The 24399-nt window shown below is 38.7% G+C and overlaps 1 protein-coding gene across 3 annotated transcripts in view; it reads left to right on the plus strand.

The window, feature by feature from the left end:
• ndufaf2 (NADH:ubiquinone oxidoreductase complex assembly factor 2) overlaps positions 1-24399 on the plus strand; it is a 109917-nt gene that overhangs the window by 78326 nt on the left and 7192 nt on the right. For all 3 annotated transcript variants that reach the window (XM_073064497.1, XM_073064498.1, XM_073064499.1), the window contains one exon: positions 22898-22938. In XM_073064497.1, coding sequence (XP_072920598.1) covers positions 22898-22938 — 41 coding nt within the window. The remainder of the gene's footprint in view (positions 1-22897; positions 22939-24399) is intronic.

Genomic DNA, 24399 nt, shown 5'->3' on the forward strand with positions numbered 1-24399 from the left:
CCCTTGAACAGAAAATACTGTAAAATGTAGTGGATACAACCCAGTCCATCATAGGTAAAGCCCTCCCTACATGGAGTGTTGTCACAGGAAAGTAGCATCCACCATCAGGAAGAAGGTATGGAAGCCTCATACCACCAGGTTCAGGATCAGTTATTTCCCTTCAGTCATCAGGTTCTTGAACGAGAGGGGATAACTTCACATGTTCCATCACTGAACTGTTCCCTTAAGCTATGGACTCACTTTCAATGACTCTTTATCTCATGTTCTAGATATTTATTGCTTTTTTATTTATCATTAATATTTTTTCTTTCTTTCTTGCATTTTCACAGCTTGTTGCTTTTCCACACTGGTTGTCAGCCCTGTTGGTGTGGTCTTCTATTGATTCTATTATGCTATTGGATTTATTGAGTATACCTACAAGAAATTGAATCTCAGGGTTGCATTTGGTGACATACATGTATTTTGATAATAAATTTATTTTGAATTTTGAACTTGGAGCAGTCCAATAATGTCATGCATACTATTATTTATTTTCATTCAAGGTTTACTTAATTACTTGAATCAGATTTATGAATATTAATTTTAATTTAATACTAATCCCACTCAGTGGGTAGATACTGATTTATACTATCAGGAGTGGAATGTGGTTGGGAGGCAATGCGTAGAATTATTTTACCCACATTGATACCGACTTTCTTGAGGAATTGGCAGATTTGTCAAAACAGGAAAATGGATAACTAGAATGAGAAAAAGAATGTTTTTCTTCCAAACTTTTAGACCAGCCTAAGAAATGCCTTGCATTTCTCCCAGTTATAAGAGGAACTACTCTTCAAGTGTACCTCATAGTCTGTAATACATGACCTTGGGTAATGAAGGACATTATGAATTGTCACGTTTCATATACCGGGTATCCGTCTCACGAGTGTTGATTTTTTTTATTCTCTTGGTATAAAGTAGTGTAAGATGTAAAGCCCAGTTTGCTATGGGGATTCCCTTCCTCATTGTTTATTCCAGCTAGTCTCGCAGCTCGCCATCAGCAGTGTACCATAGTGTATTGGAATACGTGCTCACATCACCATAGGTTTACTGTCTATTCATATCGTATTTCGCTACGCCCTCTGTAACAGTATTTGTGTGAATTCACAGTCCCAAAATGAGGTCTTAATAAATTTACTTGATGTTCTTGAATCGGTGGGGCAGGAACTAAAACAGATGCATCACAGAAGCATGATTAAGTTGAGGTAACAAATTTGTCCTCAAGTCAGGCCTTTTCCTTTTCAGTTTCAATATTATCTATCATTAATTTAATATATAATTCTCCCTTTTAGAACAGAAATGAAGGAATTCAGTGTCCAACTAAAATTTCCCTGTTGTGAACAATCCAAATACCATTAGTCACAAATAAAATAAAATAAAATAAAGAAATGAGAATGTGTTTAAAATATTGATAAGATTTTTCTATAAAATTGTTACCATTTGTTCAGCAGGAAAATAAGCAGATAATATCAAAGCCAAGTCACCCTAATGTTTCTGTGATGTTCCAAATGGTATCAGAAATCTTAGACAGTAAATATTTGAATGAACACTACCATAAGATATAGGAGCAGAAGGCCATTTGACCCATCAAGTCTGCTGCTCCATTCAATCATGGGCTGTTCCATACCCTTTGATGCCTGGCTAATCAAGAACCTATCTATCGCTGCCTTAAATGCACTCAATGACTTGGCCTCCACAGCCACTTGTGGCAACAAATTCCACAGATTTACCACCCTCTGACTAAGGTAATTTCTCTGTTCTAAATTGACATCCTTCGATCCTGAAGTTGTGCCCTCTTGTCCTAGACTCCCCTACCATGGGAATTAACTTTGCCACATCTAATCTGTTCAGGCCTTTTAACATTCAGAATGTTTCTGTGAGATCCCCCCTCATTCTCCTGAACTCCAGGGAATACAGTCCAAGAGCTGCCAGACGTTTCTCATACAGTAACCCTTTTATTCCTGGAATCATTCTTGTGAAATTTCTCTGAACCCTCTCCAATGTCAGTATATCCTTTTTAAAATAAGGAGCCCAAAACTGCACACAGTATTCCAACTGTGGTCTCACAAGTGCCTTATAGAGCCTCAACATCACATCCTTGCTCTTATATTCTATACCTTTAGAAATGAATGCTAACATTGCATTTGCCTTCTTCACCACTGACTCAACCTGGAGATACCAACAATACTGGGCTATTTTCATGCATTTTATTCAGCTTTTGGGAACTGGACACTACTGGTAGTTGTACCATTTTCTTGAACCATCGCAATCCTTATGAAGAGAGCTGCATGATTTAGGTCCAGTGACAATGAAGGAACATGAATACAGTAGATTCTGGTTAATTTGGCCATTGGTTAATCAGGGTCACCGCTTATTTGGGACAACTCTTAAATAACAAAGAATTAACCGAGAATATAGCCAGAATTCCCTTTGTTTATTTGGGACAGGAGACTTGCCAAACTGTTTCTAGCTAGCATCAGCCATGTGCACTTGTGTGAACATTAGACACCCCACTGTGCTTAGAGTGAACAATTTTTAAATAATGTCAATTCTGTGTGTTTGTGTTCAAAAAGCAGTGATTTTTATCACTGATAGTTGGTGAGAAGTAAGCAGTAAGGCATTTCAGAATGGTTTTGCTCACTGTGGTTTCAAACATTCAGGCTTGGAGGTGCCAGAAACAGCATTAGATATTAGTTTTTAGATAGCATGTGCTTATGTTATCCTTTTGGGCCGACAGACATCCATTCAAAAAGCAGTGATTTTTGATCATGTTGTTTTTTGATTTTGACTTTATGCAGGAAAGCAATGAAGGTGGTCCATTGTCTGCACTGACTTTGTTCATTTACAGTCATTCAAAACAAGCATGGTACACTAGATTAATTCCTCCGTCAATAACTATAAGGAACAAATACACAGTTTTATAGCACTGTAGTAGTATTGGTAGTGTTCTAATTAGTTCTGTAATTTCATTTAAATATATATGTGTTTTACTGAGTTAAATGGTAGTTTGTCTTTGTTATGCCTTTTAGCTTTTTCCATGAAACTTTGGCTAATTGGAGCAGCTGCTTAATTGGGCCAACATGGACTGGTCTCGATGTGTAACCAGAATCCACTGTTTGTATCAAAATCAGGACGGGGTGCAAACTGCAGAGTAATGTTCCCATAATCATACTGATGTCAGAGGTGATGGCGGTCACAGGTTTGGGATTTGACATTGGAATGAATTGGGCAAGTAACAACATATAATTTGTAGTTCGTATGCAATACTGTCTTTGTATGCCAATCGTTTAGGGAATGAGTGGAGGTTGTGGTGGGTGGGGTATCAATCAAACAAGCAACTTTGTTGAGAATGATGCTGAGCTTCAGGAAAATGAAGAGTTACAGAGTCATACGCATAATAATAAAGCTAAAGATTCACCTTATTTGTCATATGTACATCGAAACGTAGTAAAATGTGTCATTTGCGGCAATGACCAGCACCATCCGAGGGTGTGCTGAGGGCACTCCACAAGTCTCACCATGCTTCCGGTGCCAAAATAGCATGCTCACAAGGCCTACACAAGGAAATCTGCAGATGCTGGAAATTCAAGCAACACACACAAAATGCTGGTGGAACGCAGCAGGCCAGGCAGCATCTATAGGGAGAAGCACTGTCGACGTTTCGGGCCGAGACCCTTCGTCAGGCCTAACTGAAAGGAAAGATAGTAAGAGATTTGAAAGTAGGAAGGGGAGGGGGAAAATCTCAAATCTCTCAAATCTTTTACTATCTTTCCTTTCAGTTAGTCCTGACGAAGGGTCTCGGCCCGAAACGTCGACAGTGCTTCTCCCTATAGATGCTCCCTGGCCTGCTGCGTTCCACCAGCATTTTGTGTGTGTTCCATGACAAAGTCAGTCACCCTCACCTTAACTCGGGAATTCAGCTCCAGTGATTCATATTTAGACAAAGACTGTAATGATGGCTGGAGCATATTGATCTAGCAAAACTAAAGAGGTGCAATGGTGAGCACAATGTTCAAAAGGATTTTTCAGCAATAATTAGTAATATCAGGAGTTTCTTATGCAGCAGTCCATTTCCACCATGTAGTCTGTGGCTTCTGTACATGGCTGAAAGATAAGATAAATGCTTCTATTGTTTAGCTGCACTGTGCTCTCTTTATAACTATACACTTCATTCAGCATTCTGTTATTGTTTTGTCTTGTTCTACCTAAACGCACTGTATAATGATTCGAGAATGGTATACAAAACAAGCGCTTCACTGTATCTCAGTTTGTGGGACAATAATAAACCAATTCCAATATATCATCAAAAATCTTTACCTTGTGGGCCATGCCATATTCTCATAGCTCCCATCAGGGAGGAGGTATGGAAGCCTGAAATCCCATATCACCAAGCTCAAGGCCAGATTCTTTCCTTCAATCATTTGATTCTTTAATGAACCTGCAAAACCCTGATGAGTACAGTTTAGCAAAGCTTTGTTCTAAATGGACTTTTTGTTCAAATTGTGTTCTTTCTTGTAAAAAGTGTGTAATTTGTGTTTTTCTTGTGAATGCAGCCTGTGATGCTGCAATGGATAAGTTTTTCATTGCAATCGTACGTACGTTTACTTGTGTGTATGACAATAAACTCGACTTTGACGTCCTAGTTGTACAATTTATGCATTTGATAACAGCAAGATAAGACAATAGACTCAATCATCTTTCCTTAAATTTGCGTAATAGGTTTCTTTGTTATCTTGAGATGACTTGGTATTCTGTTTAAAAAAATATTTTCTTATCTCACTCACAAAATAATAGGAGCTGCTGTAGGCCTTCAGGCCTATTCCACTGTTTGATATTATCAAAACTGAACTGTGCTGGCTTCAACTCTGTTCTGTCATTTCCTCATAACTCTAATTTCTCAGTCTTTTAAATGATTCTCTATTTCACTGTAAATATTTAATGACATGACCCCCTCCACCATTGGTAGCAGAGAAATTGAGAGATTTACTCTTCTCAATGGCTCAGTTTTAAAAGATCAACCCCTTATTTTTGTTGTTATGTCCCCTTATTTGTGACTTACTTGTGAAAACATCTTAATGCCCATAGTGTCAAGCCCCCTAAGAATCTTCTATGTTTAAATAAGTTGACCCTTCATTCTTCTAAATTCCAGGGAATGCAGACCCAAACTGTCTAATCTCTCCCAGTTATTATCCTGGTGAATCTCCTTGGATCTGTTTGCTGAGCTTTAGTGATTCGTGCACTGGAACACCCATCATCCAGGACATGTCCTCTTCTCATTACTGTACTCCCATCAAGGAGGTGGGACAGGAGCCTTAAGAAACACACTTCAATGTTTCGGGAACAGCTTCTTCCCCTCCGCAATCAGATTTCTGAATGGACAATGAACTTATGACACTACCTCAGAATGTTCCTTTTTCCCCCCTCTTTTTTGTATTACTTATTTAATTTTTATATATAGTTATTGTAATTTAGCTTTTCTTATGTATTGCAATGAACTGAAGCCATAAAACAACAAATTTCACAATATATGCCAGTGATATTAAACCTGATTCTGATAGGTCCCGCTGAACGTGAGTGACTCCACTTTCTTGGTTTGACAGAGATTAGCACAACCTGAAATGATTTAGCATTCCACAATGTTAAACAGGAGAATGTGGCTTTTTTTATGCTCCCTTTCGACAAGCCAAGGTTTTCTAATCAAAAATAAGAAAAAATCTGCAGATGCTGGAAATCCAAACGACACACACAAAATGCTGGAGGAACTCAGCAGGCCAGGCAGCATCTACAGAAAAAAGTACAGTCTCGGCCGGAAACATTGACTGTACTTTTTTCTGTAGATGCTGCCTGACCTGCTGAGTTCCTCCAGCATTTTGTGTGAGTTACATAGATTTTCTAACTTTTTTTCATCCTCGTAGCAAGTTCAGTCATAGTTCCAGTGCAACCTTAAGGATCACAGCCCAACCATTTATTTCTAACCCAATCCTAAAAGAGGTTCATCTCTTTTTCTATCTTGATAGTAATTTGTCACTTGAATACCTTTTTGTTTTTTCAAATACATATTGATGTTTATGCAAAATAATGAGTAAGGGAAAATACTTCCTATTATTTTTATGTACTGATTTTGAATTTGGATATTATGTTGGTAAAGCCATACTCCAGATCATGTAGATTGCTAGGCACTTGTGGTTATGTTTTCTGACATTAAATTTCAGTCGACCAGATCAAGTAACTACTTAGAGCTGCACATCTAAATTTTCTTACTTGGAGAGAGTGTTTCAAGAGAAAAGAGCAAAAGGATGGGAGGGAAAAAAGGCAAAGGGATATTTACCTAAATACCTTTTTTGTATGAATATTATTACTTATGCCAAAATGATCATCGTTTGTATGTGCATGTTTTTCCCCCAGTACAGGAATCTACCCTCCCCCTAATCATGACTCTTCAGGTTACAGAAATCGGCCCTTACAGAATTTACAAATGACTACCCAAAAGGAAGCGAAGATGCAAAGTAAAATTAGATTTTGTGAAATTTATGTGGAGAAAAAAAACCTAAATAAATCAGCATCTTTTTCCCAATTCATATTTCTTTATACATACACAAATGATGTGCCTTCATGTTAGGGAAAATCATAGTTCTGACCATTTTCCAGGAATGCCACCTTCCCTGAAAGCTGGGGTAATCTGTATATTTGCTCTTGAATGTGTACTCTGTTGTGGAAGTCCTCTTGCGTATTTGTGTACAGGGATTACATCCCTCTGTATTGATTCGAAGCTCAGTTGCAGCTTTGGTATGTGTAGTTGACCTTTAGCTGTGTCATGCAGGAGCAGCAGATGAAGAGCTACATTTCAGAACTCTTTGTGGCTGCGATATAATAGTGTCCAGAACTGAGTTAAAATTCCCTATTCTCAGAATTTTTTGTGGTGAACAAATTGCATCTTATCTGTGACTTGCAAAAAGGTAGCTAATCCCAGTGCCATGTGCTTCTAATTTATAGGTAAAAAATTTTTTTTGGAAGAGTAAGACTTAGTTTTAAAGAAAGAAATAAAAAATGTTCTTTTATTATATCCAACTGGAATTATGAAGCAATTAATCTAAATGCATTTGCGTAGGTTGGATTTCTGCATTTAGCAGTGTTTTATTAATCACACTGACGTTATCAATTCTTGCATAAACTTCAATAAGGGCAGAATAACCTGCTTCTGTTTCTGTGTTGTCAGTAATTCAAAGCCTTAACAAATAGTGTTTTATCACTTACAAACATAGATAGTCCATTTTGTCCCTCACACTACCACTGCCATTGAGTAACCTTATGTCTGATTATTTTTTATTTTCCTGCGCTATTCCTATATTCGTTGATTCTGTTAATATCCAGAATGTTAAATATATCAAAGATGAGGTTATTACAAAAAATATCTTTTTTTAAAAACCTATTTTTCAATGAATTTTTTAACTCCTGTTAATGTCTTATAAATGTACCCTGGGATATTTGCTTTTAATTGCATTATATTAGTGTCAGGTCAATGGAATGCTATTTTTAAATGTCAGAAAGAGAATTAAATTAGACTATAAGGATAAAGCGAGCCCACTCAGAAGGCCCAAAATCAAACTGCTCTCTCATCTGCTTCTTCTGAGCTTTTTCCATTGATTTATTATCTACTAATTATTTTCCTTTTTCAGAAGCAATAATGCTATTACAACAATTATGAAGAATAGCATGAAGTAGAATTACGTCTACAAAATTGTTTTGATTTTGCCTTACTAATTGGGATTTCAAGAACTTATTTACATATTGACAGAGATCAACAGAGCCTTCATTTACAAGGACAGAATTCTAAATTAATTTACATTTTATATCAATATAATGCCTTTCATGAAATAGGGTATATCCCAGTGTTTCACAGCCTCTAAAGTACTTCTGAATTGTTTTATGTAGACAATGTAGGCATGGCAAGGTGTCAGAAACTCAAGTTATGTTAAATGATCAGTGAATCTGTTTCACTGTTATATTTAATGCTGCAGGAATTTTCTACTTGAGGGGAGGAGAGTGAGAGGGGGCCTTAGGTTAATGGGTTATTCAGAGGCTAAAATATAGCATTCATCCACACAACCCCAAAGCTTGTAGAATTATGTGTACAAAGACCCACATCTTTTCTGATTGAGGTAAGTGTACTTCCTCTGGGTCATAACTGAAATTATTTGCTGCTCAGTTTATGTCAAATGGGCTTTTAAAAGCAAATTCCCCCCCCCCCATGCCATGGAAATTCTGTAATTGCATGATGCACCCAGAATGCTAGTGTCACCTTGTCTCTTCAGAGTAACAATTTGATTACAATGCTGTTTAATTTGAGTGCTCAATTTTATGATCATTATAGTGTATTCTCCACTCGTCCTTGCATTTAATCGACAGAAAGCTCATACATACTAATGAGCATGTAAATTAAAAAGTGAACAAAGACTGTTGAAGTCTAGAGGTATGCTGATGGGGTGACCTATAGGAGCTTATTATGTGATCTTAAAAAAAATATAATTTAGAAAAGACTTGCTTGACATTTTAACCCACAAATGTACCTTTCATTGAATTGCTTGTAGGTACATTGTTATCCCTTCTTTCCATAAAGTAATTTTTGGCTATTCTGTTAATTTTTGCAATTAAAACATCTGTGATAACATTTCTATGTCTTAAAATGAGGCTCAGGTCACTTGGAATAACGCGTGCAGTAGATAGTAAAGTGTATTCTTTTTCGATTCTTGAAATACAGAAAGTAGGAAATCTTTTAGCAGCTTATTTTCATGTGCTTCTCACATTGAGTCATATTATTTTTTTGTCTGCTTTTATCTCTTTACATTTTTATCTATCTCATGGGCTTGGTATTATTGTATACTGTATTATCCCTATTGAAAAACTTGATTTTTGAAGGGAAATTTTTTATGTAGTCAGAATACTGACAGTTGTTGGATCAATTTCTTCTGATCTTTAGGCAGAAGTGGAGGTAAGATTTAACTTTTCTAATGAACAGAAAATTTCATACCATGCTTCCCAGTGACTAGGAATAAAACAGTAAGGAAAGTATCAAAGTACAGAAGATGATAAAATCAGATATCTTGATAACACGAGACTGCAGATGTTGAACTCTGGAGCAACCCACAGTGCTGGAGGTACTCCAGCAGGTCAGGCAGCATCTTCCATGGGAAATGTACAATCAACATTTTGGGTTGAGATTTTTCACCTGGACTCAGCTCGATACAGTCCATTTGCAAGGTCTTATCCCGAAACTTTCATTGTTCATTTCCCTTTCAGAATTACGGCCTAAACTGCTGAGTTCCTTCGGGCTTTTATGTGTTGAAATCAGATATTCTGTAGGATATGTTCTTTTTAAGGATCCATAACCAATGGATTAATTAAGAACTCAACTCACTTAACCTCATAAAGATTCTGTAAAAATGCTCTTTTCCTGCCTAAAATCGTTGAACATATTGCTCAGCATTATCAGGGATGAAATATTTCTGACACGACAGAAATTTTAACTCTTGGTTATTAAATCCTACCTTTGCAAATATCTTTCTGACTTCCTGTTCTTATATTGTAGCCTTTTATTGTAGCTCTGCTGCTTAATGTAGTGCCCTTGGGCCACAGCTGCCTAGCTATTCAAAATCAGCTTCTGCCCGATCTGACTGCTCGCCATGCTTGCTGCCTAACAATTGGGTTACCAATATCCCTTGGAAACCCTCAGGACAGCCCCTGCTCCTGAAAAGGTGCGGCCAGCAGGGATCGGGTGTTCTGTGGCTGTAGATCACAATAGGGTTCTGCTCCTCTGTCTGGACAAGTCATCATTCTCACTCTTGTACTACAATTCTGCAGCTCAGAGGATGTTGCCATTCTTCAGGTCAGAACTCCAGGGTGATCAGCCACTCTTCCACTTGATCTACTCATAATAATCTCGAGGTGTGTGCAGTATGTTGGGAGTGTTTCAATGCCTTGGTTTTATCATCATTATTATTATTATTATTATTATTATTATTATTATTAACTATTTTATATAGTATTTTATCTTGTATCATATTATATTTTGTGTTGTTCCTATCACCTTGAAGCTTCTTTGCATCCTTGTCGGCACTCTCAATTCTGGCTTGTTTAGTGTCAATAGCAAACTTAGAAAAGTGACATTTGGTCCACTCACTGAACTACTGATATTGCGTAAGAACCTAGACTCAAATACCAATCCTAGCAGCACTGGTCAAGCCAAGCAACTTGAGAATGTTCTGTTTGTTTTCAGTCCATTATTGTGCACTGCTTGCTTGCAGTTTTTTAATCCTAAAGAAGATAATGATCGAGACTTAATGAAAAATTGTACTTAGAGAACAGAGAGAAATCCTTTACTTTGATTTATTTTTTAATCTTGATTAAAATACTTCCATCTTAATGTTCTTTTCATTGTGATATTGCCTATTGTGCATCTTAATACATTTGTATTACTTTCCCATACACTAGGTAAAAAGAACCTGGGGAACACAAAACATTAAAGTGGAAGTGCAAATGGATAAGAATATGTATAAAGAATTAACTTGGTTCTTTTCATTTGATATTTTGACATGTAAGACCGCAGACAAGAATGTAAAGCTGAGCCAGTACAAATTCTTAGAAAGGCTGTAGACAAATAATTTGTATCTTGTTTCGGGCACACTGAACAATGTTGTGGAAAGGGAACGAAAACATTGCCACAGCTCATTTGTAAATTCTGGAATGCTGAAAGGTTTTGAAATTTAAGAGCTTTGAGAAAATGAGTTTCTCCTGAGAAAGCAACAGATGACCACTTGACTTTTCATGAAGAGCTATAAAGAAAGCTATATTTTGGTTGATGAAATGATAATGATACTACAAGTTAAGAATGAGCACAAATTATGACTTTATATATGTTTATGTGTAAATCATAGATAATGTTCATAATTCTGTTTAAAGATGGAGAGCAAACAGAAGAGGTGGATTTGGCTAATGAGGAAAAGCAAACCTGCAGATCAAAAGAATTTATAAGAATTGCTATTGTGTCGTCTTAATACTAGCTAACACTTTCTATGCAAGTATTTTCTGAATTCTGGAAATTGCATTTAGTGGTTGAGATTTCAGTACTAATTCTAGATCTATGTACTCTGGCATGAAGTTGTGCTTTGATTCCTTTGACATGATAATTGCTGCATATCTTTTTGCAGAATGAAAGTAAATGTGAGTGTGGAGTTATAGAATACACAATATCAGCTTGGTTAAAGGGAACCTTGCAATCAATCAATTTCTTTTTTTATCACTAATTTTTATTGCAACACCAACAAATTACAATCAATACAATCAGTTGCCGATTACATTTTGACTGTTTAACCCAGCCACCCCCAACCCGCATCCCCACCCCCCTCTCCACCCCTCCACCCCTCTCTCTCCCCCCCACCCCAACCAACTGAATAGTAGTGCATACACAGACAGAGCATTCATATTTTAACAGAAGATCTTTCAAGTTAGATATCAAATTTGTCCACATTAAGATTGTGTTTGGTCGTGCATCATTTACTCTTGCTGATGATAATTCCAGATAAGAAATGTCCAAAAAGCTCCGAAGCCAGTGAGTATTTGAAATATCATGAGGAGGTTTCCAATGCTGGACTACAATCTTCTTAGCTGCAGTCAGGCCTGCCAGCCAGATTTTGCATATTTTTTCCATAAGGGAAGGTGGGAGTCATCATTTAGAAGATGTACAGTGGGGTTCAATGGTAATTGTGCCCCCATTAGTTCTGTAAGAACACTGATAACCTTCTCCCACAAGCCAAAAACCCCTGGACATTCACATACAACATGTATAAAAGAGCTAACGGTTCCATGGGGGCAAAATGAGCAATATGGGTCAGGAACCAGTCCCATTTGATGTCTAGTTCTCGGTGTTAGATATGCTCGATGACAAAATTTCAAGTGTATATACCGATGATTTGGGTTTTTTGAAGCACTGGCAGCATTATCCCAAATCGCATCCCAGTCTAAGTCTTGTCCCAATTCTGATATGTCCCTATCCGCTGGCAGGTGTCTCCATCTATTAATATCTTCTTCTATTTTTTTCTAAATTAAAGAGTACCGGTAATTTGTTTTAGCCACAGACGATAGGGAAGTATTAAAGTATTAACTTTAACCCAAGTAGCGGACCTCATTTGTAACATTAATCTGGGGAGGGAGAGACACCTTTTATCTGTATTAATCAGCATCAGTGCTGATTTTGACAGATTTACTTTGTATCCTGAAAGAAATCCAAATTGCTTCAGTGTTTTTAAAAACATAGGGGAGAGTTTGTTGAATATCTGCCATGTAAACTAAGGTGTTGTCCGCATAAAGTGATATCAAATGTGCTGTTGTACCTATTGTAATAGGGGAGGTCTGAGGAGAATTTCTAATTAAATGTGTAAGTGGTTCAGTAGATGTAGTAAAAATTAAAGGAGACAGAGGGTCCCCTTGTCATGTGTTCCATCCTCTGTCAAATAACTCGGAGAAACCTCCTCCCACCATACCTGTGCTGAGGGATTAGCATTATGTGTTTGAATCATATTGATAAATTTATCGCCGAACTTAAATTCTTTTAGAACTCTCCAAAGATATAGCCATTCAAGACGATCAAACGCTTTTTAAGCATCTAGAAATAGCAGGTCATAGGCAGGCGGGATTTTATGTGTTGCATTCAGTATGTGTAAGAGCCAGCGAATATTATCAGATGCGAGACGCCCCCTGATAAAGCCCATTTGATCTGGACTAATAATTTTCCCAACTACTGTCTTGAGTCTACTGGCTAAGTCTTTGGAAAATATCTTGAGGTAGGCATTTATCAAGGAGATTGGACAGTGATTGGCACACTCCAAGGGGACAATCAAGCAATTTCTGATCATTTTATTACTTCTTTCATATGCATCATCTTAAGAAGCAAAAGTTTTTAAACTTTTGCAGTTTTAATGGATTTCCACTATTCCTGTTGTAACAACTGAAATAATACTTCTAATAATCTAGTCAGCATTTTGTATGCATTGCTCAAGATTTCCAGTTATCTGCAGAATCTCATGTTATGATAATTTAGTCAACTTTGTTTTTATACACCAGTTAAGTCAGAAGAGGTTCCTTTTAAAACAGCGGGATTTCCGCAGTGCAGATGTAATCAATGAGCCAGGGTATGCACCATTCTCCTGCAAAACTATGAATCCCCATTTGAAAATTTTGCAACATAATTGCAAAGGGTGGGAAATTCTTTAAACAAGACATCTGAAAGAGTCAATATTATAGAGATACACAGCATGGAAACGAACCTCTAAATCCTCACCAACCGTCAAACACCTATTTTTTACACTAATCCCACCCAACTTACTTTATCTCCCTATATTCCACCCAACTCCCTATATTCCCATCCATATTCTGCCATTTACTTACACAACGGGGCAATCTGCAATGGACCAATAGGTATTAACTCACATTTTTGTTATGTGGCAGGAAACCCATAAGGTCACAGAGAATGTGTAAACTCCGCAGTTTGGCATTCAGGACATCTTTTTTGGTCAGGATGTTAAGAATATAATTGCTATAAAGATCTGTTCCAGTTATCAAACAGTCAAGAGGAGAAATGATCAGTCGCAAACACTCCTGCATACATGCTGAACAAATGGCTATTTAGTAATAAATCAGGTCATAGTGTCAGAATGAAGTACATGACATCCTTGCTAACACTTTCCCTCAAACACAACCATTATATGCTGTGGTAAACAAGCATTGGACCGCTGATTGGAAGTTTTTTCACCACTGTGGCTAACATTATTGCTTGAGTGTCTACTCAGCCGAATGTTTTAACATCTTCTCAGCCTTAGAGAAGAGGCCAGTCAAGTTGTAAAGGATTTTACAAAGCAAAAAAAAGAAACAGCAATTGTTGAGTGTTAAGCTGGTCAAGGATATGCCTGAGGCCCACAAGAAGTAAGCAGAAGGAAAACATGAGAGATGAAAATGAGGTCCAAAGAGAATACCTGTACATTTTAATGCACCAGAAACTGGCACAAAGAGTGGTTTGTTGAAGCAGTTGAGATAGTTGTCACTAGCAAAGCAGATAAAGCTCAGATACAGCTGTATTCAGAAAGCTTGTCAAGTAAAAAAATGAAAACTAGAAAAATTCCCTTGGGTTAAAAGCATTCTACGCACAAATTATTCTTAATCATCCATATTGATAGCTTCGTTGGATTAACCCAATTAGTTCCAGTGAATGATTGACCATTTATCCACTTCCACTTTTTTAGTGAGCATCTTTTAAGTCATTCACCATTCTCAGACTTTCTGCTTAATTGGTAGTGATTTCATTGATTACATGGAAAGATGAATAGAATTCAAAGTCCTTGCATACAGATTGGTGCCAACAGCAAACTTTGTTCTTGTCCATTTAATATCAAGAATGGCAAACAATCTACAAGTGTTTATAACTACAGTATCTGTAGCCTTTTCCATTCAGTCAGCATGGTTGTCACTTGCATCATGTGTGTTAATTTCCTTTATATTCTTTACTCTGATGACTTAATATTATGAGAATTGAGACGTAGGATTAGTCCAGAAAAGTGTTGCTGAGGTAAAAGATCACCAGTGATCTTTTTAAATAATGGAATAATCCTGAAGAGCCAAAGAGGCTACTCCCAGCTTCTATTGCTTATGTTTTTTTTGTTCGTTGATTACTCCTAAAGCTACATATTGTTCATTCTATTATCCTGTGTCTTCTCTTTCAAATGTAGTTACACATGAAGCAACTCTATTCTTAAACATGAAGCAATCTAATGTCTGTTTATATCTTAAATGACCAGCAACAGTTATGTTATGAATGATATTTTTGCTACTGATAGAATTTATGACCTAGTTCATTTACTAAGTGTATGTCTCAGCATTTTAAATTAGAAATGGTTTGCTTTCATTTGTGCATACGGCAACTATTTAAAATATCAGCAAAACTCGTAGGTACTATTTTTGCCTTTGAGTCAGAACCCTGCAGATTCAAAACTATATCAGTATTATATACACGTTGAATAATATCTGTAGCACATGAAATGTCACAATGTACTATTCAAAGAGCAGGGATTTATCTAGTGTACATGAATCCCTCAACTAGCCCAAAATGTTGACAGTTTACTTCCCTCCATGGATGCTGCCTGACCTGCTGAGTTCCTTCAGCTTTTTGTGCATGCTGTTCAAGATTTTCAGCATCTGCAGAATCTATTTTGTGTTTAATATTTGTAGCCCTAGATTTCTTTGTTCAGCTATATTTCCCGGTGCATTGCCATTCACGAGTCTATTCTGTTCTGCTTTATCTTCCCAAATATGCGTCACTTTGCACTCGCCTGAGTTAAGCACAAGTATGCATTCAAGTCGTGTGTAGGTTTGATCCCCGGAAAGCCATCTTGCAGGCAAAGTGGAGATTCCAAACTAACTAGAATCAACAAGGGAGGCTTGACAGTTGTGGCAGGGTTTTTGAATGCCATAACCTCCTACAAAGTTAAATCTTGTGACATTGGGGACAGCAGAGCTTTGCTTCCAGCTGAGCTCAATGCCTTCTATGCTCACTTGGACTACCAGAACAGGAAGGAACCATTGCGCACCCCCATGTCATTCAATGATCCTTTGGTCTCAGTATCTGAAGATAATGTGTGGGTTGCCTTTAAGAGAGTGAACCCAAGGAAAGCATCCGGTCCTGACAGAGTACCTGGCCGAGTACTGAAGGCCTGTGCCGATCAGCTGGCTGGTGTATTCACAGATATCTTTAACCTGGCAGTGGGTGGTATCCACCTGCTTCAAGTCGGCTGCAATCATACTGGCACCCAAGAAGAGCGTAGTAACCTGCCTCAATGACTATTACCCAGTGGGATTTAAATCCACAGTGATGAAGTGTTTTGAGAGGCTGGTGTTGAAGCATATCACCACCTGCCTTAGCCGTGACTTGGAATCGCTCCAATTTGCCTACCAAAGCAACAGGTCTACAGCAGATGCTATCTCATTGGCTCTTCACACAGCCCTGGAACATCTGGACAGCAAAGAAACGTACATCAGGATGCTCTTTATCGATTTCAGCTCAGCATTTAACACCATCATCCCCTTAAAACTAATCAGTAAACTCCAAGACCTGGGCTCCAAAACCCCCTTGTACAATTGTATCCTGGATTTCCTCACTTAAGAGATCCCAGTCAGTTTGGATTGGCAGAAGCATCTCATCCACAACCTCCATCAGCACAGGTGCACCTTGGGGATGTGTATTAGTCATTGGTGTAAAGCAAGTAAGCAGGCGGCTATGTGGTTATGCACAGCTCCAACACCACATCCAAGTTTGCTGATGACACCACTGTTATGGGTGTATCAAAGGGGATGATGGATCAGCATACAGGATGGAGATAGAAAATTTGACTGAGTGGTGTAATAACAACTCAATGTCAAGAAGACCAAGGCACAGATTGTGGATTTCAGGAGAAGGAAACCAGAGGTCCATGAGCCAGTCCTCATTGGAGGATCAGAGGCGGAGAGGGTCAGTAACTTAAAATTTATGGTTGTCACTATCTCAGAGGACCTGTCCTGTACCCATTGTATAAACATTTTTGCAAAGAAAGCACAACAGCGCCTCTACTTCTTCAGGAGTCTGCAGAGGTTCAGCATGTCATTGAAAACCTTGGCAAACTTCTATAGATCTGTGATGGAATGTGTACTGACTGGCTGCATTATGACCCGGTATGAGACACCAATGCCTTTGAGCAAAAAATCCTACAAAAGGTAGTGGATTCGGCCCAGTACATCACAGGTAAAGGTCTCCCAACCATTGAGCACATCTATGTGAGATGTTGCTGTAGAAAAGCAGCATCTATCATCAAAGATCCTCACCACCCAGACCGTGCTCTCTTCTTACTGCTGCCATCAGGTAGAAGTGCCTCAGGACTTGCACCAACAGGTTCAAGAACAGTTACTACCCCTCAACCATCAGGCTCTTGATCAAAAGGGGATAACTACACTCATTTAAGGACTCTTTTATATTCTTATTTCATGCTCATTATTCATTGCTATTTATTTATATCTGCATTTGCACAGTTTCCTTACAGTTTAAAGTTCCTGATGTTTACAGTTACTGTTCTATAGATTTGCTAAGTATGCCGGCAGAAGAATCCCAGGGTTGTATGTGGTGATATGTATGTACTCTGATAATAACTGTTACTTTGAACTTTAAACATTGAAATGATGTTGAAATGACGCCAGAGAACAACAATTCCTCAAGCAACATCTTCCAGATAGCAAATCGCTCCAATTATTATCACTTTTTCGGCTTTCTGCTTGTTCTTTTTGTTTAGTTTGTGTTACGGAAATTGTTGGAGCAGGTGACATAGAGTTTGGAACTCATTTGAAGGATCCAGCACTCTGCTGTACCCAGAGAGTTCCCACGTGAAGATTGGAGACAGGGGCCAAAAAGAACCAAGAACACGGAGGGTGGTGGGTGCGTGGGATATACACTGCCAGTGCCAGCGGTAGAGGTGGATACAACTTTTAAGAGACTCTTGGATAGGTACATGGCACTTAAAGAAATAGAGGGCTGTGCAGTAGGGTAAGTCTAGACAGTTTATAGAGTAGGTTACGTGGTCAGCACAGCATTCTGGGCTGAAGGGCCTGTAATGTGCTGTAGATTTCTATGTTTCAATGTAACACAAACTGACTCATGGAAAAGATCAGAGACAAGACACGGGGTGATGAATGACCCCATCTCGAAGCAGTGAGGAAGGTTGAAGTGGAGGTGAATGTGAAGTGGCCTCTGGGACGACGATGGTCTGCAGCCAGATCGGTGCATTTGGACCCGGATCGACAGTGTCCGGACCTGAGTCGGCGGTCACTCTTTGCAGGAGGCTGAGTTTGTGTGGCCACTCTCTTCATATGCAGATGTAAAGATGTTTCTGATATTCTGAGATTTATGTGATTATTGGGCTGTACTTTATATTGGTTTTCTTCGGTTTTTTGATGTTTATTGTGGCCAATTGGCATGTGGGTGATCTGTTATTTTTTGTGTATAAAGGTGAGGGAGGGGTGTTGGGAGTTTTGATGCTATTGCCTCTGGTCTTTTCTGTGAGTGGTGGTGGGGGGTTGGGGATTGTTATTGGCGCTGTTTTTATCTGTGGGGGAAGGATGGGGATTTGATGCTTATTTTTGCTGGGTTTTTGTCTGCAGGAGAGGATGTGGGGGATTTTAGGGTCTGAGTTTTGTTTCGTTTGTGTGCTGCAGGTAGGTAGTTGCTACCTTGCCTTTCATCAATCCCATGGTCTTTCTGTACTCCGTGGCTATCAGAGTTGTGTTGTACATGCATACTTTGACAATAAAATCAACCTCTGAACCGTTTCTTTTTGAACCTTTGAATTCCATCAGATACCCCCTTGCCCACTTTCCCACTGTATCTGCACCTTTTCCGGTTAGATGGCAGTCAGCTCAGATGGAACGGCCACTCCAAATCCAATCCAATGTGTATTTATTTAAATTCTGCATTTCTCTTCTGTGATTGAAAGTCACTGCTGGATACTAAAAGCGCCAAGCAGTGCAAGACTATCCCATCAGCAAATTGCTCAATAGTGATGGAGATGGACTTATTACATACCATTGTTGTCTTATTGTCTGGACTTGCTGTTGACTATTGTGCCGAGACAGTGCATGGTCCCAGCAACATCCTTGTAAACCTTCTCTGCACTCTTTCAATCTTTATTAATATCCTTCTTGTAATTTGGTGACCAAAACTGCACATGATACTCCAAATTCGGCCTCACCAATGCCTTATACAACCTCACCATAACATTCCAACTCTTATACTCAATGCTTTGATTTATAAAGGCCAATGTACCAAAAGCTCTCTTTACGACCCTATCTACCTGCGACGCCACTTTTAGGGAATTTTATATCTGTATTCCCAGATCCCTTTGTTCTACTGCACTCCTCAGTGTCCTGCCATTTATCTTGTATCTTCTATCTTGGTTTGTCCTTCCAAAGTGCAATACCTCACACTTGTCTGTATTAAACTCCATCTGTCATTTTTCAGCCCATTTTTCCAGCTGGTCCAGATCCCTCTGCAAGCTTTGAAAACCTTCCTCACTGTCCACTACACTTCCAATCTTTGTATCATCAGCAAATTTGCTGATCCAATTTACCACATTATCATCCAGATCATTGATATAGATGACAAATAACAATGGACCCAGCACTGATCCCTGTGGCACACCACTAGTCACAGGCCTCCACTCAGAGTAGCAATCCTCCACTACCGCTCTCTGGCTTCTTCCACTGAGCCAATGTCTAATCCAATTTACTACCTCTCCATGTATACCTAGCGACTGAATCTTCCTAACTAACCTCCCATGCAGGACCTTGTCCAAGGCCTTACTGAAGTCCATTTACACAACATCCACTGCCTTCCCTTCATCCACTAACCTCCTCGAAAGACTCTTAATAGATTTGTTAAACATGACCTATCACGCACAAAGCCATGTTGACTCTCCCTAATAAGTCCCTGTCTATCCAATTACTTGTAGACCCTATCTCTTAGTACTCCTTCCAATAATTTACCTACTACCAGCATCAAACTTACCGGCCTATAATTTCCCGGATTACTTTTGGAGCTTTTTTTAAACAACGGAACAACATGAGCTATCCTCCAATCCTCCGGCACCTCACCCATAGATACAATATTTTAAATATATCTGCCAGGGCCCCTGCAATTTCAACACTAGTCTCCTTCAAGGTCCGAGGGAATACCCTGTCAGGTCCTGGGGATTTATCTACACTGATTTGCCTCAAGATAGCAAGCACCTCCTCCTCTTCAATCTGTATAGGTTCCATGACCTCACCACTTGTTTGCCTTATTTCCATTGACTCCATGCCAGTTTCCTTAGTAAATACAGATGCAAAAAACCTATTTAAGATCTCCCCCATTTCTTTTGGTTCCATACATAGCCGACCACTCTGATCTTCAAGAGGACCAATTTTATCCTTTACTATACTTTTCTCTTAATATACCTGTAGAAGCTCTTTGGATTATCCTTCACCTTGACTGCCAAAGCAAACTCATGTCTTCTTTTAGCCCTCCTGATTTCTTCCTTAAGTATTTCTGTGCACTTTTATACTCCTCAAGCACCTTATTTGCTCCCTGTTTTCTATACATGTCATACATCTCTCTTCTTCTTTATCAGAGGTCCAATATCCCTAGAGAACCAAGGTTCCTTGTTCTTATTCACTTTGCCTTTAATCCTGACAGGAACATACAAACTCTGCACTCTCAAAATTTCTCCTTTGAAGGCCTCTCACTTACCAATCACATCCTTGCCAGAGAACAACCTGTCCCAATCTACGCTTTTTAGATCCTTTCTCATTTCTTCAAATTCGGCCTTTTTCCAGTTTAGAACTCAACCAGAGGACCAGATCTATCTTTATCCATGATCAAGCTGAAACTAATGGTGTTATGATCACTGGAACCAAAGTGTTCCCCTACACACACTTCCGTCACCTGTCCTAACTTGTTTCCTAAAAGGAAATCTAATATTGCATCCTCCCTAGTTGGTACCTCTATATATTGATTTAGAAAGCTTCCCTGAACATATTTTACAAACTCTAACCCATCTAGACCTTTAACAGTATGGAAGTCCTAATCAATATGTGGAAAATTAAAATCCCCTACTATCACAACTTTGTTTCCTGCAGTTGTCTGCTATCTCTAGGCTGAAATTTCTTCAAACAAACTTGATTTGAAGTCCCCAACAATGATTTGAAAAGCCTTAGGTTAGGCTGTTTCTTGTTTGCTAATTGCGACACTCGATACCTCGGGTGCTTGCTGAACATCGGCCTTTGGCAGGATGTAATCTGCGGTTAGGATTACTGAGAAGAACTCTGTTGGTAAGTAGAACAATCACCACAGAATCATTTGATATTCCAGCTCAGGGGAACAAGAGTGCAACAGAATTGTTACATCAAGCACTACAAAGAGGGTATCATGAAACACAAACCTCCTCCTTTTGCCCTCTTTGAATTTGGCAGTCCAGCCCATCCACCATATTGGGAAGGCGACGGGTCTTACTGATGTATCCAGCTTTGAGAAAGCCTTGTCTCCATGAAACACTGAGCCAGCAATTCCTATTTTCCTTCCGCTACGGCAGTCTTGTCCTTGGGTTCTAAACCTTGTTCTCCAATGATTGTAGATTTGCTAACAAAATGCTGGGTAGGGGAAATTTTACACCTCAGCACTTTAGTCTGGCTTGGAGTCCTTCCCCTCTTCCCTGTCTTCCAGCCATGGCAATGTACCTTCATCTGCTTAAAGGTGCCTTATCTGCATTCCTGAGTGTTAATTCCACTAAGTCCTTCAGAAGATAGTGAAATCGCTAGATCCTTAAGATGGTTTAAAAATACATTATTTAAAGGGAAATTACAGGCTGCTGATTTCAGTGGAAGTAGTTCAGAAGAAGTATATTTAGAAGTTTTGTAATCTGCTCGCAAATCATTGCCATGTTTCATCAACATCATCTTGGAAAACTTCTGCCCTGAGACAGTGACCCCTGCCAGTTTGTCTGCATTATTTAAGCTTAAGTTAGATCACTGGGCATTGTTCAAAATTCCCATGCCCAGGAAAATTTTAAAAACACACTTTGTTTATCTCTCCACAACCTAAAAGACGTTTGCTTTCCGAATCATAGTTCTGATGGAAGGTCGACAGTCCAAAACTTTAATTCTGTTTCTCTAAATAAGTTGTCTGATCCACTGAATATTTGCATATTTTCTGTTTCATTCCAGATTTTTAGCTTCTGCAGTTTTTTGCTTTGTGAATATAGATATATCTATTAAGAGGCCAAATAACTATGAGCCACAAAATTGAGCAGAGGCTTGTAATGAAGGTTAGATATCTAAGAACAGGTGGATGCTCCAGGGGACTATAAATGCTGGTATTAACTGTGTAAGCTTAATGGCTTGCTTCACGGTTGCATAATCTGCGTACTTGTACACGAGCAGTTCTCCTTGTGTTCTGATTTGAATTCTTCTTTACTTGTAACATGCAGATCAACCTGCATTTCTTCTCATTGTTGTGTGGCTGCAGAATGGATGGCAATTCTGCATCCGGAGCTCTTTGCAAGCATTTCATTATTACAGTTTTAATTAAGTGTAGTTGACCTGAAATACTACTCTTCTACATGAGCACTTTGACATGAACAAGTATTAAACAATTACGTGTCTTCTAATGTTTAATTATTTCAGATTTTTTACATGTCCAGGGATAAAGTCCAATGCACTACTTCAGAAAATAACATTTTTTCTACCTTTCACGGCTTACCTACCAGAACATCTTCTTATCTTTTTGTAGGTATTGATGTGCCTATCATTTTATCAACCTGAATTTAGACCTTCCTCCAGCTACATTGCAGCGGCTTTCTATACATAAGAAAACGGAATGTAAATGTCTCTATATGTCCGAGTTTTCACCTTGAAACTTCACTTTCAGCTAATTTAACCCCTAGTTACTCAAGATAGAAATCAACAAATGGAATGTTTCTATGTAAACTTGTTTTTTTTTAAAGATAACTAAGAAGTGACTTGAAATATAAGTGTTGCTCTAAAAACAACATTATTTTAGAAGAGATTTTTATTTTTCAATTATTTTCTATCTGAAAAAATTGGTAAAGCGTTACAACAATTCACTTTAAAAGTTGATTTAATTTCATTTGCATCTGAATTGGGAACATGTTATTACCTAAGTAATGTGACTCATTTTCTTGGCACATGAGGAAATGCTATAAATGATTGGCTTTTGGAAAGTAATAATTTCTTTGTTTTTAAACAGCTTGGATACGAGGAAGTAGAAAAGACCCACCTACTATAGAGGTAGGTATCAAGATCTTTCTATTGAAAATATTCACCAAAGCATAAACTAAGTACCTAAGATTGTACAAGTGCAATATCAGAATTGTAGATAACAGAAAAATTGTCTTCATGATCTAAAATAAAATGTTTTTTGGTACATTTCAGGCTGGTTCTTTCAGAGTTTCTGAAGAAAATTAGAAACAATAGGCTGGTGACCCTGACCTCAGTAGTAGGAAGTTATTGGAAGGTTCTCCAAGGGACTGGATATATTTGGTAGACAGGGAATGACCAGAGATAGTAATCATGACTTAGTGTGTCTAAGCTTATAGAGATTTTCGAGGAAATTACCAGGAAAGTTGATGAAGGCAAGGTAGTGGATGTTGTCTATATGGACTTCAGCAAGACATTTGACAAAGTCCTGCATGGGAGGTTGCTCAGGAAGGTTCAATCGCTCAGCATTCAATATGAGGTAGAAAATTGGATTAGACATTAGCTTTAGGGCGAAGCCGGAGAGTGGTTGTGGACGGTTGCCTCTCTGACTTGAGGCCTGTGACTAGTGGTGTGCCTCAACGATTGGTGTTGTGTCTGTTGCTGTTTGTCATCTGTATGAATGATCTGGTTGATAATGTGGTTAACTGGATCAGCAAATTTGCAGATGACGCCAAGATTGGGGTTGTACTTGACGGTGAAGAAGACTACCAAGGTTTGCAGCTGGAAAAATGGACTGAGAAACGGCAGATAGAATTTAATGTAGACAAGTGTGAGGTGTTACACTTTGGGAGGACCAACCAGCTTAGGTCTTACACGGTAAGCAATAGAGCACTGAGAAGTGCAGTAGAACAAGGATTTTTTACAAGGGATGTTGCCAGGACTGGAGAACCTGAGTTGTAAGGGAAGATTGAATCGGTTAGAACTTTATTCAATAGAATGTAAAAGATTGAGGAGCGATATGATAGGGTATACAAAATTATAAGTGGTATAGTTAGGATAAGTGCAAGTAGGCATTTTCCACTGAGGTTGGGTGAGATGAGAACTAGAGTTCAGGGGTTAAGGGCGAACATGTTTGCCGTTAAGGGGGAACATGAGGGGGAACTTCATTCAGAGAGTGGAGAAAGTGTGGAATGAGCTGCTAGCGCGAGTAGTGGATGTGATTTCATGACCTGCTACACACAAAGCCAATGGGTTTCCAAATGCTCATAAATCCTATCAGAAAGAACTTTCTCCAGCAGTCATTGACTCACTAGTCTATAGTTCCCAGGATTTTCCCTTGTTTCCTCCTTTAATAGAGGTACAACATTAGCCACTCGCCAGTCCTCCAGCACCTTGCCTGTGGTTAGAGAGGACACGTAGATGCTGGTTAAGGGCTCATAAGACAAAGGAGCAGAAGTCGGTCATTCGGCCCATCGAGTCTGCTCCACCATTTCATCATGAGCTGATCCAATCTCCCCTTTAGTCCCATTCCCCCGCTTTCTCACCATAACC

The sequence above is a fragment of the Hemitrygon akajei genome, chromosome 13 (genome assembly GCF_048418815.1).
Source record: "Hemitrygon akajei chromosome 13, sHemAka1.3, whole genome shotgun sequence".
Classification (NCBI taxonomy): Eukaryota; Metazoa; Chordata; class Chondrichthyes; order Myliobatiformes; family Dasyatidae; genus Hemitrygon; species Hemitrygon akajei.